This window comes from Muntiacus reevesi, chromosome 4, assembly GCF_963930625.1.
Source record: "Muntiacus reevesi chromosome 4, mMunRee1.1, whole genome shotgun sequence".
NCBI lineage: Eukaryota > Metazoa > Chordata > Mammalia > Artiodactyla > Cervidae > Muntiacus > Muntiacus reevesi.
The window spans coordinates 145,897,808-145,913,315 of record NC_089252.1 but is presented as its reverse complement, the minus strand read 5'-3'; the positions used below and the strand labels follow the sequence as shown (position 1 = coordinate 145,913,315).

Genomic DNA, 15,508 nt, shown 5'->3' with positions numbered 1-15,508 from the left:
TGGACGTGGAACAATTGACTGGTTCAAAATTGGGGAAGGAGTATGACAAGGCTGTATATTGTCAGCCTGCTTATTTAACTTAATTGCAGAGTACATCATGAGAAATGTTGGATTGGATGAATTACAAGGTGGAATCAAATTTGCCAGTTGAAAAGGCAACAACCTCAGATATGCAGATAATACGACTCTAATAGCAGAAAGTGAAGAGGAACTAAAGAGCTTCTTGACGAGGGTGAAAGAGGAGAGTGAAAAATCTGGTTTGAAACCTAACATTCAAAAAACTAAGATCATGGAATCCAGTCCCATCACTTGAGGCAAATAGAAAGGGAAAAAGTGGAAGCAGTGACAGATCTTCTTTCCTTGGGCTGCAAAATCACTGTGGATGGTGACTGCAGCCATGAAATTAAAAGACAACTGCTCTTTGGAAGGAAAGCTATGACAAACCTAGACAGCGTATTAAAAAGCAGAGACATCACTTTGCCGACAAAGGTCCATATAATTAAAGTTATGGTTTTTCCAGTAATTATGTACAGATGTGAGAGTTGGACCATTAAAGAAGGCTGAGCACTGAAGAACTGATGCTTTCAAATTGTGGTGCTGGAGAAGACTCTTGAGACTGGCAGGAAATCAAACCAGTCAACCCTAAAGGAACTCAACTCTAAATATTCATTGAAAAGACTGATGCTAAAGCTCCAATACTTTGGCCACCTGAGGCAGAGCCGACACATTGGAAAAGACCCTGATTCTTGGAAAGACTGAGGACAGGAGAAGGGGATAGCAGAGGATAAGATGGTTAGATAACATCACTGACTCAGTGGACAAGAATTTGAGCAAACTCTGGAAAATACTGGAGGACAGAGGAGCCTGGTGTACTACAATCCGTGAGGTTGGAAGTCGGACACTACTTAGCAACTGAACAATAATTAACTAATTAATAAAAACCACCACTGCATCTTGAATTGGTAAAACAAGCGTCTTGTTTTGAACGCACACAATAATTTTGTTGCCAGACTGCTTTCCATTTTGAAGAAAAATTTGTCTTCTAGGAGAATGAAAGCCTAAGACCAGCTCAACACCACCACCTAGTGGTGAGAGGTATACATAGTACTTCTCTCGAAACCCATCAGACGCACTTGCCTCTTCTACCCAAACTGCTGGGCAAAAAGTAAGTCCTGAGAGACAGTAACAATGCAAAATAATAATGGAAAAGGAACACTGAAAGTTCAAATGTCAGTTAAAAGCTTTATTGAATAAAAATGTTTCAGAGTAAGCAAGACTGTAAGAAAGCAGAATATTTTTATATCTCTAAAAAACATCAGAGCTAAATCTCAAAAAAAGCTGTATAAAGTAAAGCCTATAGCTTAAAATGCTTCTTTCCCCGCCAAAATACAATTTGGAATATCAATTATGTACAACAAATGTACTCAAGTTTATATTTTTCCAAAACCTTAATACTAGAAAATCATCTCTCAAGAAAGGCCTATAATTGGTTTAACTGCACCCTAGGAATACTGTCTGCCATAAAAATCTACACATTTCAGAAGTTATAAGTATTCAAAAACTAATGTCCCAGAAAGGGGATATCAGAAGTAGAATTATAGGGGTCGGGGGCGGGGGGGGGGGGGGCGGTCTGAGCTCAAGTTGTTTAAGGCATCTTTTTCTTTTTTGTTATTCCTCCTTTAAACTCATCACTTTGCTCTAATATGCAACATGGCAAATATAAAAGATCTTATAAAAAATATTGCAGCTTTCAGTAAATTATGAGAAACACAGAGACCACCAGAGAAGAAAGCAATCACTTGGGGTGTGGTCATACTCATTGGCAAATACCATAGCTTATTTGGGACACAATGAATCCCTCCAGGCACCAAGGGTGCTCAAAAGGTACTCTAAAAAGATGGTTGTGCTGTATCTCAGTACTCTAGGTTCAGGATGTGGTCTAGAAAGCAGGATGCAATAAACCCTCATATATATCAAAGTAAGCAATAAATCCCCCATATACATCAGAGTAAGAAAATTAAGCTAATTTTTTAAAAAAGACTAAATATTTAATCTCTTAGCAGAGGAATACTAAACAATAAATTGGTATTCATGTAAAAATATGCAAACTGTGCCCTTTATACTAAAGTGCATTCAGTTATAATGTTTAGGCCCCTAAATCCCTTCTGCTTATTCCATTGCACTACTAATCATCTCTCTATTTTCATATTGTCTTTCAGGAATACAGTGAAACCTGGACCTTATCAGTTGGAATATCCCCCCCCCCCCACTCTGCCATACACACTCCCGCCCCCAAAAAACCTTAAAGCAGTTGTGTATATCATCATTGCTAAAATAGAGGATTTAAGTGATGGTATCTCTAGCGTTTAGAATTGGTTCACTTAAGCTGCAGTATGGGATTTTTTTTTTTTTTTTGAAGCAGGAACTCTCTTCCAAAGTTACTTCCTCATAAATTTCAGTTCATGCTGAGACAGCTGTTTATGTGTATCACTTTGATAAGGGCAGTAACTCACTGACACTCACATAAATGTAAGGCCCAACATCATTGCAATCTGTTATTCTTCATCTTCATCCTCATCATAGTACCGATTTCTCTTTATCTGTTCCTCTACAGACAGCTCTTCGACTACTTCTTCCTCCCAGAATCCCACATCCTGGGATTTCTGATTTTGAGTAGTGAATTCTTTAGTGGAGGGGTTGTCTGTATAGCTAGACCAAGTTTTTGACTTGGGTTCTAGTTGAGACTGCTTTTTGAAGAGGTTTTTATCACTTTCATCTAAGTTTGCACCATTCTCTATAAGATTTTCACTCCCCATCTCAAAACTGTGAATCTCCTTACTTCTCCGCCCAGCCTCCCCTCCTTTAGATCCCTTGTTGGGCCAGGTTGCTTTCCCCACACTCTCATTCTTCTCAGAGGCGTTGGCATTTTCCATGTGTTTCCTTTCTGCTGCTACACCTCCTCCATACTCCTCATTTTGCTCTGACATGCTCCAGCCTTTCCTGATAGGTGGGGACAAGGCTTTTGGGCTCTTGACTGAAGAGGTTCGAAATGAAGCTGCTACGGTGAATGGGCGGCTTCTCTCCTTCAGAGAAGAAGATCGTCTTAGCTTCTTCAGATCCAGGTCTATATCCTCAGGAGCTTCAGGCTTGCTAATTTCATCCTCAGGCGGCCACTTAGGTTTCAACACTTTGATCCCTTCTTCCAAGGCACTTCCTGAACTGCCAAGCTCAGTGGGGGGTGGCCAGGCGATCCTCAGCTTCTTGGTTTCAGCTGGCTTGTCTTCCTTCTCCAGCGGGCAGGACGCCTTGGCTTCCATACTTGCAGTTAGCACACCCACTTTCTCAATGGGGGCATTTTCTACCCCTGGGCTCTGGAGGTTCTCCGCTGCATTTGGAAGCTGGGCTGGTCTCTCCAATGTCTCTTCGTTTTCATTTTTGCTTGCCCACAGATCCTTGTGTGGTCTGTGTCCAAAGCCTTCATCATAGTTACCTTTAGATTTAAAGAGTTGATTGAAGTGAGGCTTGCAATAGATTCTCCCATGTAAAGAGGCATATGTTCCTAGACTGTTGTTTAAAAAAAAAAAAGAAGCATAAAGTTAACAAATCTGTATACTTTTATTTATACCAGTAGTCTGAAACCTGGCAACTCCAGTATTTCCAGAAGATGCAAAGTGAGAAAAATATCTTCAAAAGCACTTCAGGGACTTCCCTGGTGGTCCAGTGGCTAAGACTCTGCACTCCAATGCAGGGGGCTCAGGTTCGATCCCTGGTCAGGGAACAAAATCTCACGTGCCACAACTAAAGACCTTATGTGCTGCAACTAAGACCCAGTGCAGCCAAATAAATAAATTTTTTTAAAAAGCACATCATCAGTCAACCGAGGATGCTCCATCCCCTTTTAAACATGATTGTTTTTATTATCCTTATTAAAAAATGCTCATTTCTAGGCCTGAAACTTCAGAAGACATTCTTCCACTTGGTGCATGCTCCCATTTCAACTGATTTCACTCCCTCCCCTCTATCAAAATTGTTAAAAAAAATTACTTCCAAGAAGTCTTCCCTAGGTAATTCCACCTAACTCTGATCATCTCCTATTTCCTAACTATTTATAACATGTAACTATTTTTAATGATATTCCTTTGTAAAAAGTGGAATCATTTTCCTCCTAGTTTCCCATTTGTGTTAGAATTTAAAAGCAGGAAGGGGTATAATGCTCTGCCAATGGCTGGCACTCAGTAGATGCCAGTGATGAATAAAAGAAAGCTATGGTTAATAGGAGAACAGCAAACAGCAGCCAGAAGTCGGTCTACCCTAACGTCAGTGCTGGACAGGTCTTTAGGACATCTGGTGTCTCTCAAAGGGTAACACATTTTATAGGAGGGGTAGAAAAACAACAGTTATTTCCACAGGAGAAACATAAAAATTCAAAAATTTAGAAGAATGTGCTCTGAAGAAAAGAATACAGTGGGTGGAAAAAGAACCACTGAGTGGAAGTTATAGATGCACATTTTGGCTCAACATAAGGGAAAGTTGTTGAGCTAGCGTTAACACCAGAACTAGCTGAAGTGGGGTATTAACCCACCCAGAAGTGCCACACGGGTGCCAGGACATCTTTCAACAGTATGGTGGAAGGGATGCCTGCTCTGGAAGGAAGGCTGGAAGAAATGCCATCCTGGTTACTTCCTCCTCCAATATGAATAAAATGAGCTCACATGGAATATTTCTACAATTTGCCACATTTATATCCATACTTTGAGTTACTAAGAAGAAATGATACATCATTATTTTCTCAGAAAATAAAACAAAGCAATATTACAGAAAACCTTGTGTTCTTCAGGATCTACTATTTTTGCTGTTTTTGCCATTTATACAGTACTTGGGATAACCTGAAGGGCTTCAACAAGTATCCTCTTGAGATTTCTTAAACATTCTGCTAAATTAGGTCACCAACAACCTGCATGATTTAAGCTTTAGTCCTAACGTGTAAATTAATGGCAATGTACCAAGAAGTTCTAAACACCATTATCATTTACTATAAAATGCTTGTAACTAAATACTACTTTTCGCCTTCTTCAAAGATCCTCAACAGCACACACAATCTTTTTTAATCACCCTCCCAACTTTATTAAAGAAAAAGCAATGATTGTAAATCTCTAGAACACAGTCAATTTTCTGGGATACTTCCCTCAAAAACATGACATCTCTAAACACATGTCAAAGCATACATGTGTTTAGAGTACATGTCAACTGTACTAAGTAGGTGAGAAGTTGAAATTCTAAAATTCTAAAATGTTCATCTTCCAACTTTATCAGTCTGTAGTCTACCTTTGGATCAGCAATAATCACCTGAACAGCTACTGTAACTTTATTAATTTTTGTCTGTAGCTCTCTGAGCTCTTCTAACAGCAGATACTATTAGCACCACAGATTTTAGTATTCTAAGTGTTCTAAAAACCAAAGACTCCCTCTGGAGGTCCAACTACCTCCAGAGATGTCTTGTTTGGTCTGGCTTACCTAAGCTTGCTGTTGCAATAGGAACAACGGAAGCAGCTGATATGAAACACCTGCTGGTTGGCCAAGAGACGCTCCATCGGGTAGACTGTTTTCTGACATTCCACGCAGGTCTCTCTTGCAGGTGCCTGAAACTTCTAGGAAAAGGTAAAGGACAACTTCAGCTAGTTAAGGCAGCAAGAAGTTAGTACTCTGCTGAGGTGGGCCCCGGGATTTACTTTGTTATCTATGGGCTCCCTTACTTGGGCTGTCAATTCTCAGAGGAACACTAAGCCTGCTATAATTCTATCATTTGACTCTTTAAAGCCATAGGCTCTCTTGAATTCCTTACCCAGACTGCCTGGCTATTCTAAGTGCAGCAGCCACTGAGGATGAGTGGATTTAGGGCCGGATTGCAGAGAAAGGCTTAGACCAACCACCACACACACACAAGTACACACAAAATGATTCTGCAGACAGGAAATTAGGAGAAAATGTCATCAGACACAGAAGAAAGACAATTGTTTAAGTGCCAAATAGAAGCAGGACAGGCTTTTCAAAGAACTGTTTCTGAAGGGGGTAACTTTCAAGGAGAGAAAGAGCATTTGGGTTTGGGAAGTAGGAAAAGATACTGGTTTTTAAAAATTTATTTACTTAAAATTTTTTTTTATTGAAGTGTACTTTATTTTATTTATTTATTTTTTTTGAAGTGTACTTTATTTACAACGTTGTGCCAATCTCTGCCATATAGCAAACTCAGTTATATACATATAAACATTCTTTTTTTGTATATATTTGGAAAAGATACTTGGATAAAGCAACTATCAGCCCCTTCTGCTTATAATCTTGACTTACTCAATCCACTAGACATAATATTTTTAAATAAAGCCAAATGGACACATAAAATGGAACACTTTAAAAGAGACACAAACAATTTTATTAGAACAACAGAAAAAAGCGCAGCCCAATAAAACTATAGGTTCTATAATCTTTTTAAAAAATCAAAAGGAAAATAAAACTAATATACTGGGGCAGGGTGGGAGGAGTCATAAAAGGGAATTCGTGAGCTGTTTATAGTTTGGAATATGGGCAGGGTGAGCAAAGTTACTGCTGGTAAAATTAATCCTAAACTACAAAAGGGCTTCCCAGGTGGCTCAGTGGGAAAGAATCCACTTGCCAAAGCAGGAGATGCGGGTTGGATCCCTTGGTTGGGAAGACCCCCTGGAGAAGGAAGTGGCAACCCACTATAGTATTCTTGCCTGGGAAATCCCATGGGCAGAGGAGCCTAGTAGGCTACAGTCCATGAGTCACAAAGAGTTGGACCCTAGTGAGGGACTGAACACACACAAACTACATACTGTATTCTAGCACTGATGAAAGCTAGAGTTCCAAAGCTGTAAGTTTTACACGATAAGAAGTAGTTACATGGCCACTAGGGTTGGGGGTAAGAAGTCTCTAGCTGTGTGTGATCCTTCACTTGTCCCAACAGAAGCACCTCAACTGTTAAGAGTAAAGGTAGGAGCAGTTTGGTTAAGGTGGTCTGGAAGCTCTCTCAGGCACGTTGGTGGCCCCTTTGCCACCAGAACCAGTATGGTGTCAAATAATACAATTCAGTCCCAAAGCTCAAGGCCTGAATGGTTAAGGTAAGCCTAAAATAAAACAGCTTATGGGTAAGATAGAATTTTAATTTAAAAAGTCTGAAAATAGACCCATAAAAAAAAATCAGACTGCTGGCTCACTTGCCACATGATTCACAAAGAAGTAAAGCAAAAATAGGAATGGTTGCCAAGCAGATTTTGACAGGAAATGAGAGCAGAAAATGGGCAGAGGAGTAAAGGTTAAGATCCATAAAAGGGAATTTAATAAAATTGGTGGTAAACTCCCAAATAGCACCAAAGGATTTAAAAATGGGGGGGGGGGGTTGCTGAGTGTTAAGAGCAGGCTCTCCATCCCTAGGGTTACAGTCAAAAAGAAAAACTTAAATCAAACACTATACCTACAACTCAATTTACCAAGCATAACTGAGGAATTTAAATATGATCAAATGTTACTGTACTGAATGCTGTTGGCAGATATTAGGGCATTATTTGGAGTTCGAAAATGTTTCCTTCTTTTTTTTTTTAAATTTTATTGAAGTATAGTTGATTTACAATGCTGTGTTAGTTTCTGGTATACAGCTTAGTGATTCAGTTATATATGTATATTCTTTTCATATTTTTTTCCATTATGGTTTACTACAGGATATTGAGCATAGTTCCCAGTGCTATATAGTAGAATCTTGATGTAGAATTGGTTTTTCTTTATTTCTTTCCTTTTTTTTTTTTTTTTGGCTGTGCCCTTGGCAGTGAGAACTCAGAGTCCTAACCACTGGACTGCTAGCAAATTCCCAAATCGTTTTTTCTTATATCGACATTTCTAAAAGATAGGGCCTAAGTGGAGATGTCCTTGCATAGTTTAATTAGGTTTCTCTAAAAGGACTAGGTCCTTGCCTAGCAAGCAGGAAATATTAAAAGAATAAAATTTGGTTATAATAGTACAATTAAAGCCTGTACAAATCACAATTCAGACAATGTAAAGTAATAGGCCCAAGGTATTTACTTATCAGTGAAAATCTTTTTCAGCTCTAGGATGAATGCTGTATTTTTAACACTTAGGAGAATACATTCATTCTGGTCAGTAATGGCAGAGCAGGAGACAGAACTTTCCCATGGCAGAGGAGGAGATGGGTATTATTCTGCTAAAGGGGATTGGAGGCCTACAGAGCACACCTCTGTTTAACACACACACACAGACACACACACACAGACACACACAGACACACACACACAGACACACACAGACACACACACACACACACACAGAAACACACTACTAGTAGAAGGGTGCAGCCCAGAATAGAAAGCTGTAAGTTGAGCTCACATTAGGAGAAAAGTGGAAGGCAGGAGCAAAAATTAGGTACCAGGAGCAGGAAGCAGAAGCTGGAAGAGACAAACAGGAACCTTCAGTGAATACAAAGCATTCGGTGTGCCCTGGAGCGCTTTTTACTGCAGCTGAGCTGAAGCTCAGATACAGACTCAGATCCAAGAATAAGACCTCGTTTTCTTTCTTTACCAAGTAATGCTGCTAATCGTGGTAACATCAGCTCACTCATACCCACCTGAGGTTAGATCAGAGTACCAACTCAGGAGAGAGAGTTTTCCAAGCCTTCACCCACACAAGGAGTGTCTCATGAACAATTCTTCACTGTCTTCCTACCTCCCACACCTGACCCACATTTGCTCTCTCTTGACTAGGGCCTTCACTCACAACAAGTGAAAAGGCATTCCTCTCCTTAACATCAAATTAATAAATTGCTAGCTCAAACATCTGACTAACCACAAGCTTCTAACTAGCCAGACCTACCAGATTCCTATTATTCCTATCCCTTTTTCACATACACCCTTTTCAATATTATTTAAGGGTTATGCGGCAGCTGCCTAAGGGCCCCTATAGTATTATAAAGACAAGAGGAGCCCAACATGGCAACATGCCAAGTCAGAGTGGCTGCGGCTGTGCCTTCCCTTTATTTCCTCTGTCCTGGGCTCTCAGCCACTTTTCTGTAATTGCCCCCGTGTCTATTCAGACAACAGGAAGCATAGTCAGTGCCCAAAAATCTCTACCATTATGGTAGGCCTGGCATACATCCTGCCCATGCCTTCATGGCATGCTCGAACTTGGCACAGCCACATTTAAAACACTGCCAGTAATAGAATGTTTAGACATTTTTAAATCTTTATATTTTTTGCAGTTCATGAGATGCTTTGTCATCTCCCCTCCCTCACCATTTTTCACACTAAAGCATCATGATATCAGGTGCCTTATCAAAGCTTGCAGTCAATAATAACAGAATTAAAATAAAAACTCAGAATTCTCAACTAACAAACTGAGACAGTATTTTCTAAATTGTCCTGGAATAAATTTCCATAACTAAAGGAAACTCTTTGGGGAAGAGAGCAGATGCTAACCCAATTGAAAATGATTTCACCACAGCATTTTGAATGAACAAGTCTTCACTTTGTTTCAAATTAAAATATGTAGATAATATCTCAGGGATAGTCAGGAATGAATGAGGTAATATATAAATAATTGATGTCCCTAAACACTCTCAGGTCTTTCCCATCTGAGGGATGTTACAGGCCTTCTGTTGATCAGCATCTACTTAAAGCTTTTTTTCCAATAAATTTTTATGACTTTATCTACTTCTTTTGCTCTCTTGTCTTACATATATTTTTTAGTTCGACAAACAGTTGGGGTATATGTCTGTGTGTGGGCAGCAGCTGGCCATAAGTGGTAAAGCAACTAGCCTTTAGACATAGTGAAATCAGAAGAAAATTCTGTACTAATGTCAGGCCTCCATGCCTCAGATAGAACACTATAAAAAGCCTTTCATTTCCTCCTTCCAATTTGTGCAAAATATCTGGGTAATTAAACTGAAACCCTCCCCACCATACAGTAAATGGCTGGGCTGGCTCTGGCCTCAACCCTTCTGCTGGCTTTTTGTGAAATTCTTTGTGAAAGCATTTTGGAGATATTCACACCTTACATAGGTTCTTCTACATGTAGAGGAAACGTTAGTGCTCCGAGAAAGCAGTAATGATGTAGGTAGTCAGAAAATAATCTAGGTGCCCTTCTAGCATAATTCTGATAGATTTGCAAAACAGCATAAAACTTCCTACCCTGTCCATGACAGGTACAAAGGGTACAGCCTCTCATTCAGGCTGCCGTGTTTTCTTTCCACATCCAACAGCAAGACAAGCCTAGCATCCTGGGGTGGGGTTATCCCAGACCAGTAGATGTTTCTAGGGCTAGTCCTCCTCCTTCCTTATCCTCCCTCCAGGAACATTTAGGGAATAACATTTTAGTGGGAGAACATAAAGCTTAAGAGACCTCTGGGTCTCTTGAGTTGAAAGGTCTGATCCTTCTCACAGGGTCTACTGAGCTCTAGACCCAGAACACCTATTTTGAGAAGGGAACCTGCTATTTAAACTTCTTTACTGCCAAGTCTCATCAACGGAACTGTCTGGCCAGTGTTCAAAATAGACAAAAACCTTACTTTTAAAGACTAATATCATCTGTGGAGTGGTTTTTTTGTTGTTTTTATTTTACCTTATTAAGTCTAGTCAAGGCTATGGTTTTTCCAGTGGTCATGTATGGATATGAGAGTTGGACGGTGAAGAAAGCTGAGCGCTGAAAAATTGATGCTTTTGAACTGTGATGTTGGAGAAGACTCTTGAGAGTCCCGTGGACTGCAAGGAGATCCAACCAGTCCATCCTAAAGGAGATCAGTCCTGGGTGTTCATTGGAAGAACTGATGCTGAAGCTGAAACTCCAATACTTTGGCCACCTCACGCGAAGAGTTGACTCACTGGAAAAGACGCTGATGCTTGGAGGGATTGGGGGCAGGAGGAGAAGGGGACAACAGAGGATGAGATGGCTGGATGGCATCACCGACTCGATGGACATGAGTTTGAATAAACTCCGGGAGTTGGTGATGGACAGGGAGGCCTGGCGTGCTGCGATTCGTGGGGTCGCAAAGAGTGGGACACGACTGAACTGAACTGAACTGAAGCTAAAATTTGAGATGAATTGAGTCTTCACCTTAGATGTCCTATTTTCAATAACAGGCACTACTAGGCAGCACATTTTCCGGGATGTGGGGGACCCAAAATCTATTCTGAGTGAACACATTTATTTTAGCTGTATGTAATTTCCCAGTGGAGAAAAAACTTCTGTTGCATGGTCTATAGCCACGAGACCAGTTATGTCAGCAGGTTTTCCTGGAAACGCTAAAGTATCTACATACTTGCCTGCAGAATGTAAAGGCAAACTCTGAGGAAGGGAAAATAAACAGTCCTTAAATAAAAGTGGAGATGTGATTGGGTACAACCCCGAGCTCTGTACAACACCATAACCATTTGAGCAAACACAGGCAGTCAGGCCAGTTTACTCCAGTCAAAACCTGAGGTGTATGTCTGCTGCAAGCAGGCTTATTCTAGGGCTGAGTGACCAGAGCCAAAGAGACAGGCATGGTACAGAGGGAGCTTTATCTCCATCTCCTCTCTCTGGTGTGCCAGGAAGACCTTAGTGAGGTGCATTTCTTTGCACATGGCTCATCAGCTCAGATACTGGAGTATGAATAAAGAGGGGTCCCAAAGGTCCAACCCAGGACCAGGAAGTCTGGTCTAGTAGCCAAGGGAGGGAAGCAAGACTGGATTGAGAATTCAGACACTTGAGAACAGATTTTAGTTCTTAGATCAGCCACAGAATCCCCCTAGTCCCTCAGGCGCACGGAATCCATAGCCAAGTCAGCTTTGCTGTTCTTGGTCCAGAACCACAACCCAAGGACTCACATCTGGGCAGAGTTGCTGCTGGAGAGGAAATTCACCCTGTGGCATTTGCTACTTTGTTGGACTCCAGATACTGGAAAAAGAAAAGTGCTGATGGCAGCATGAGCAGAGCTTCGAGGCCAGAAGAGAGGGTCACGCCAAGGACATGCAGATCCCATCATGCAGCTCAGTTCTTTCTTCCTAGTTCACTTGCTTTCTCGTGTTACTTTCTTCATTTTTTGTTCCTTTCAATAAATCTTATTCTCTCATGTCTCTGCTTCCTTTAAAATCTTTATGTTTACCATCTTCCCCCACCCCTGCCCCACTCTCTTTTTCAATCTAACCTCTAAATCCTGGATTCTCCTTACCTCCCTTTGTTTCAAACCCACATCTCTGTCTTCCTCTCTTCATCCTTTCTGTGCACTAGAACTTTCATCAAGAAACCAATCATGCCCACAGTTGAGAGACAGAAATGGTAGATGCATGCATGAAGTTGAGGCAGTACAAATCACCTTAAAATTAATTCTACCCACTGGGTTTCTCTCAAATGTTAAAACCTTTGAAACAAACCTTGACTACTTAAGAGAACACCACAGGAGGAAGACACTAAAGCAGTGTAGGTATGTTTGGTTATTAATGCAAGTGGGTAAATCAGCATGGTATTAGCAAAGCATTCAATTAAAACAAGCCAGGTGAACAGCCTAAAAGAGAGGCTGAATATATACTTTTTTACCTTTGTTTATTTTTATGGGAATATTTACTTGTTCATAGAAAGGGAAAGGCTGCTTTTAAAAATTAGTGAATCAAAGGAGACCATAGATTGAGTAGCCTAGTGAAATTTTCCTACGGTACAAAAATTTTGTATACTCCTTAATATCTAATATTATAACCAAGTATAAATGTTACTTGAATGCCCATTTGTAGAGCAAATGGACTGGCCAAACCCTGCTGAAATGTACACATTCTTTCTTTAAATGCACTGACTACAAATCATGTTTTCATTAAGTTCCTCAGACCAGGAAGCCGCTATCTTTAAGCTAACACTGTACATTCCCATCCAATGGGCTGATTTTAATTTAACAGATTTTTTGTATTGCTCATTTTACTCATTCATAGATTTATGAATTTGGACTTAACAAGAAAATAAGTCGGGTTATTTTCTTTCACTTTGGGTTTTCTTTCAGGAGCTTTCCAGATTCCACACAGAGCAATATTAACGAGCCTCATCACGCCTGGCTCAAATGCCTAAGAAAAAGTGGCAAGATTTTCGAGTAAATTGACTGGTTCAAGTGTGCTCTCATTTGGCATTTTCGTCCCCAGGAAAGCCAAAACAGGTTATAATGAACACAATGATAAAAGATGCAATGAGCTTTACTAGTAAACCAGTGTCTGCAGGCTCCAAGAGAAATCACCATCATACCTTCACTGCTTTGGGAGGAGAACTTTCAGAAAGGCTGGAGGCTCTGGCATCTGGACTTAGTGGCTTGGGATGCACAGGCTGCTGGCCCTCACTCTTGACCTGGGAGTTACCTGCTTGAGTTACAGAAGGAAGACATTTTATGGCATCTCAAGAGAAGTATCAGAAAAGGTTCTTCCCCAAAGCCAAGTTTAGGCACCTCCATTATCGACAGGTCCTTTCAACATCAGGAAAAACACTGCTTTTCCATTGAAGAATATTCTAATACTAAAAGCTATGCTATTAGATTCTCTCATAAATTGGGGTGTCAACGCAGAGGGTTTCTCATCTTTTGCCACTTGCAGCTGAACCCAAACCACCCTACAGAAGGAAACTTTTGCCCTGTAGCATTTGTCATTTTTAAAGGCTGCTTGTAGACTTTGATGGCTTTTTAGCAATTAGCACTCCCAATAACTCCTTCTGGGGTGTTCCAGTTGAACTTGGGAAAATGGGGGAATGTGTGGGCAGAAATTTCAAAACACATGCTTATGTGTATGTGTGTATATAATTTGACACCATCTTCTTGGTCAGCCCTACAGCAAATATCCATGGATGAAGATTATGGGAAAAGGCTCCATAAAATTTTTTTCACAGTCATTGACGTGTCACTTACATAAGTTAATTTCCTGCCAGTATATTCATTGTGTGGAAAACTCAGACGAGGCACAGAGAAGTCATTCACGCAGTTACTAAGGAACCATAAAAGAATTCCCTAAAATCTAGAGTTATGTCAACAAAGTATTGAAAGATTAATGCTTACTTTTCAAAATAATGTTTTGCAAACCCAGTCAAAACTCAGAAAAATTTCTAGTCCAAGCAAAATGATTGCAAATGGAATGTTCTTGGATTCAAGCAGCAAGAATTTTTCTGAAATTTTAAGGCAGGGTTTACTAGAGATCTGTTTAGCTAATACTTCTGCTTCTTGCTGAGTTTTCAATGTTTAGTGAGTTATTAACCTGAGGAAAAGCTAGAAATCTATATATATTAAAAAACTAATACACTGAACATTGGAATTAAAAGTGGACACAGTAAATTAAAAAACAAAGATTTTTGTCTTTGGGAAAAGAGGCTCAAAATGATTCCAAAATAGGATGAAAAGGTGATCAAATTCAGCACCAATAGGAACGATTTAGCTAGAGAGCAGATTATAGTACCTATTTATATAGATATAATAAGAAAAGGGTATTTTTAAAAGGTTAGTCAAATACCAATTCTTATCCCTGTAAATAAATAAAGTCCTTTTTGGCCAAACTTCTATTAAAATGAAACTTCAAAATTATAGTTTTTACAGCATTAACCCTGAAAAGGTTTGGTATAAAAGACAGGGTAAGTTCAATGAGAGAAGCATCAAAAATATTCAGTTTGCCCCAAGTTAATTATATATCATTTGATTTAACATCTCTCTTTGCCATGGGATGTGTGAAAGGTACCCAGTCATCAGTCATTAAAACCAAGTGAAAGATCTAATCAGCTGCATTACTGGATTTAATATGTTACATATTCTCAGAGCTGACAGAATTGGGGACAAGCCCCCCCACTCCCCGCCCCGCCCTCCGCAACCAAACAGGGGCAAGAGAAAAAGACCCTCACCCTCCAGACCTGAGAACGAACACTTACGGGAATCATCTTCAGCAGGGGTGGAATGGGTTGCCAGGCTATTCTCAGATGCAGAAACCTACAAAAAAAGGCGGGGGGATTAAGAATCACATTAAAAATAAAAGAGCAAACTGCTGTTAATGCCATAAAAACCTGCTGACTCCAGTCAGTCACCGGCTGCCTGCGGGGAAATAATGGGCCCCAGAACAGCTGAGCATTTAAACAAGAGGCAGCAAAATGTCTTTTACGAGGATATTAACATGCCTCTCAATTACAGAGTTACGTGAATAACAGACTGCAAGCAACTGCCAAAAGTGTGCATTATCTTCCTTTATAAAAGAACTTCTGAATATATCTTTCTACTCTCAAAAAAAAAAAAAAAAGAGGGAAAGTGGGGTGCGAAACAAAACCTTCTATCAGGGAGGGCAAAGCTCCTCATCAAAAACCACAACTCCTAACTGTAACTCACTCCAAGGCAAGATAAAGTCTTTACATACAGGAACTATTATTCTTTCATTTTCCTAACTCCTTATTGCCCAACCAGACACATTCCTCTGAAACAAGCTTGCTAGTACAGAAGACCTTCTGATAGCTATAAAAC

At 40.1% G+C, this 15,508-nt stretch overlaps 1 protein-coding gene across 4 annotated transcripts in view; it reads right to left on the bottom strand.

The window, feature by feature from the left end:
• Positions 1-1,222: 1,222 nt before the first annotated feature.
• Positions 1,223-15,508, bottom strand: part of LIMA1 (LIM domain and actin binding 1) — a 90,449-nt gene continuing 76,163 nt past the window's right edge. For 2 of the 4 annotated variants that reach the window (XM_065934431.1, XM_065934433.1), the window contains 4 exons: positions 14,929-14,986; positions 13,276-13,388; positions 5,515-5,648; positions 1,223-3,564 (listed from right to left, as the gene is read on the bottom strand). In XM_065934431.1, the coding sequence (XP_065790503.1) occupies positions 2,556-3,564; positions 5,515-5,648; positions 13,276-13,388; positions 14,929-14,986 (1,314 nt within the window). In that variant the 3' untranslated portion in view covers positions 1,223-2,555. The remainder of the gene's footprint in view (positions 3,565-5,514; positions 5,649-13,275; positions 13,389-14,928; positions 14,987-15,508) is intronic. The other 2 variants (XM_065934432.1, XM_065934434.1) reach the window with 1 other exon arrangement.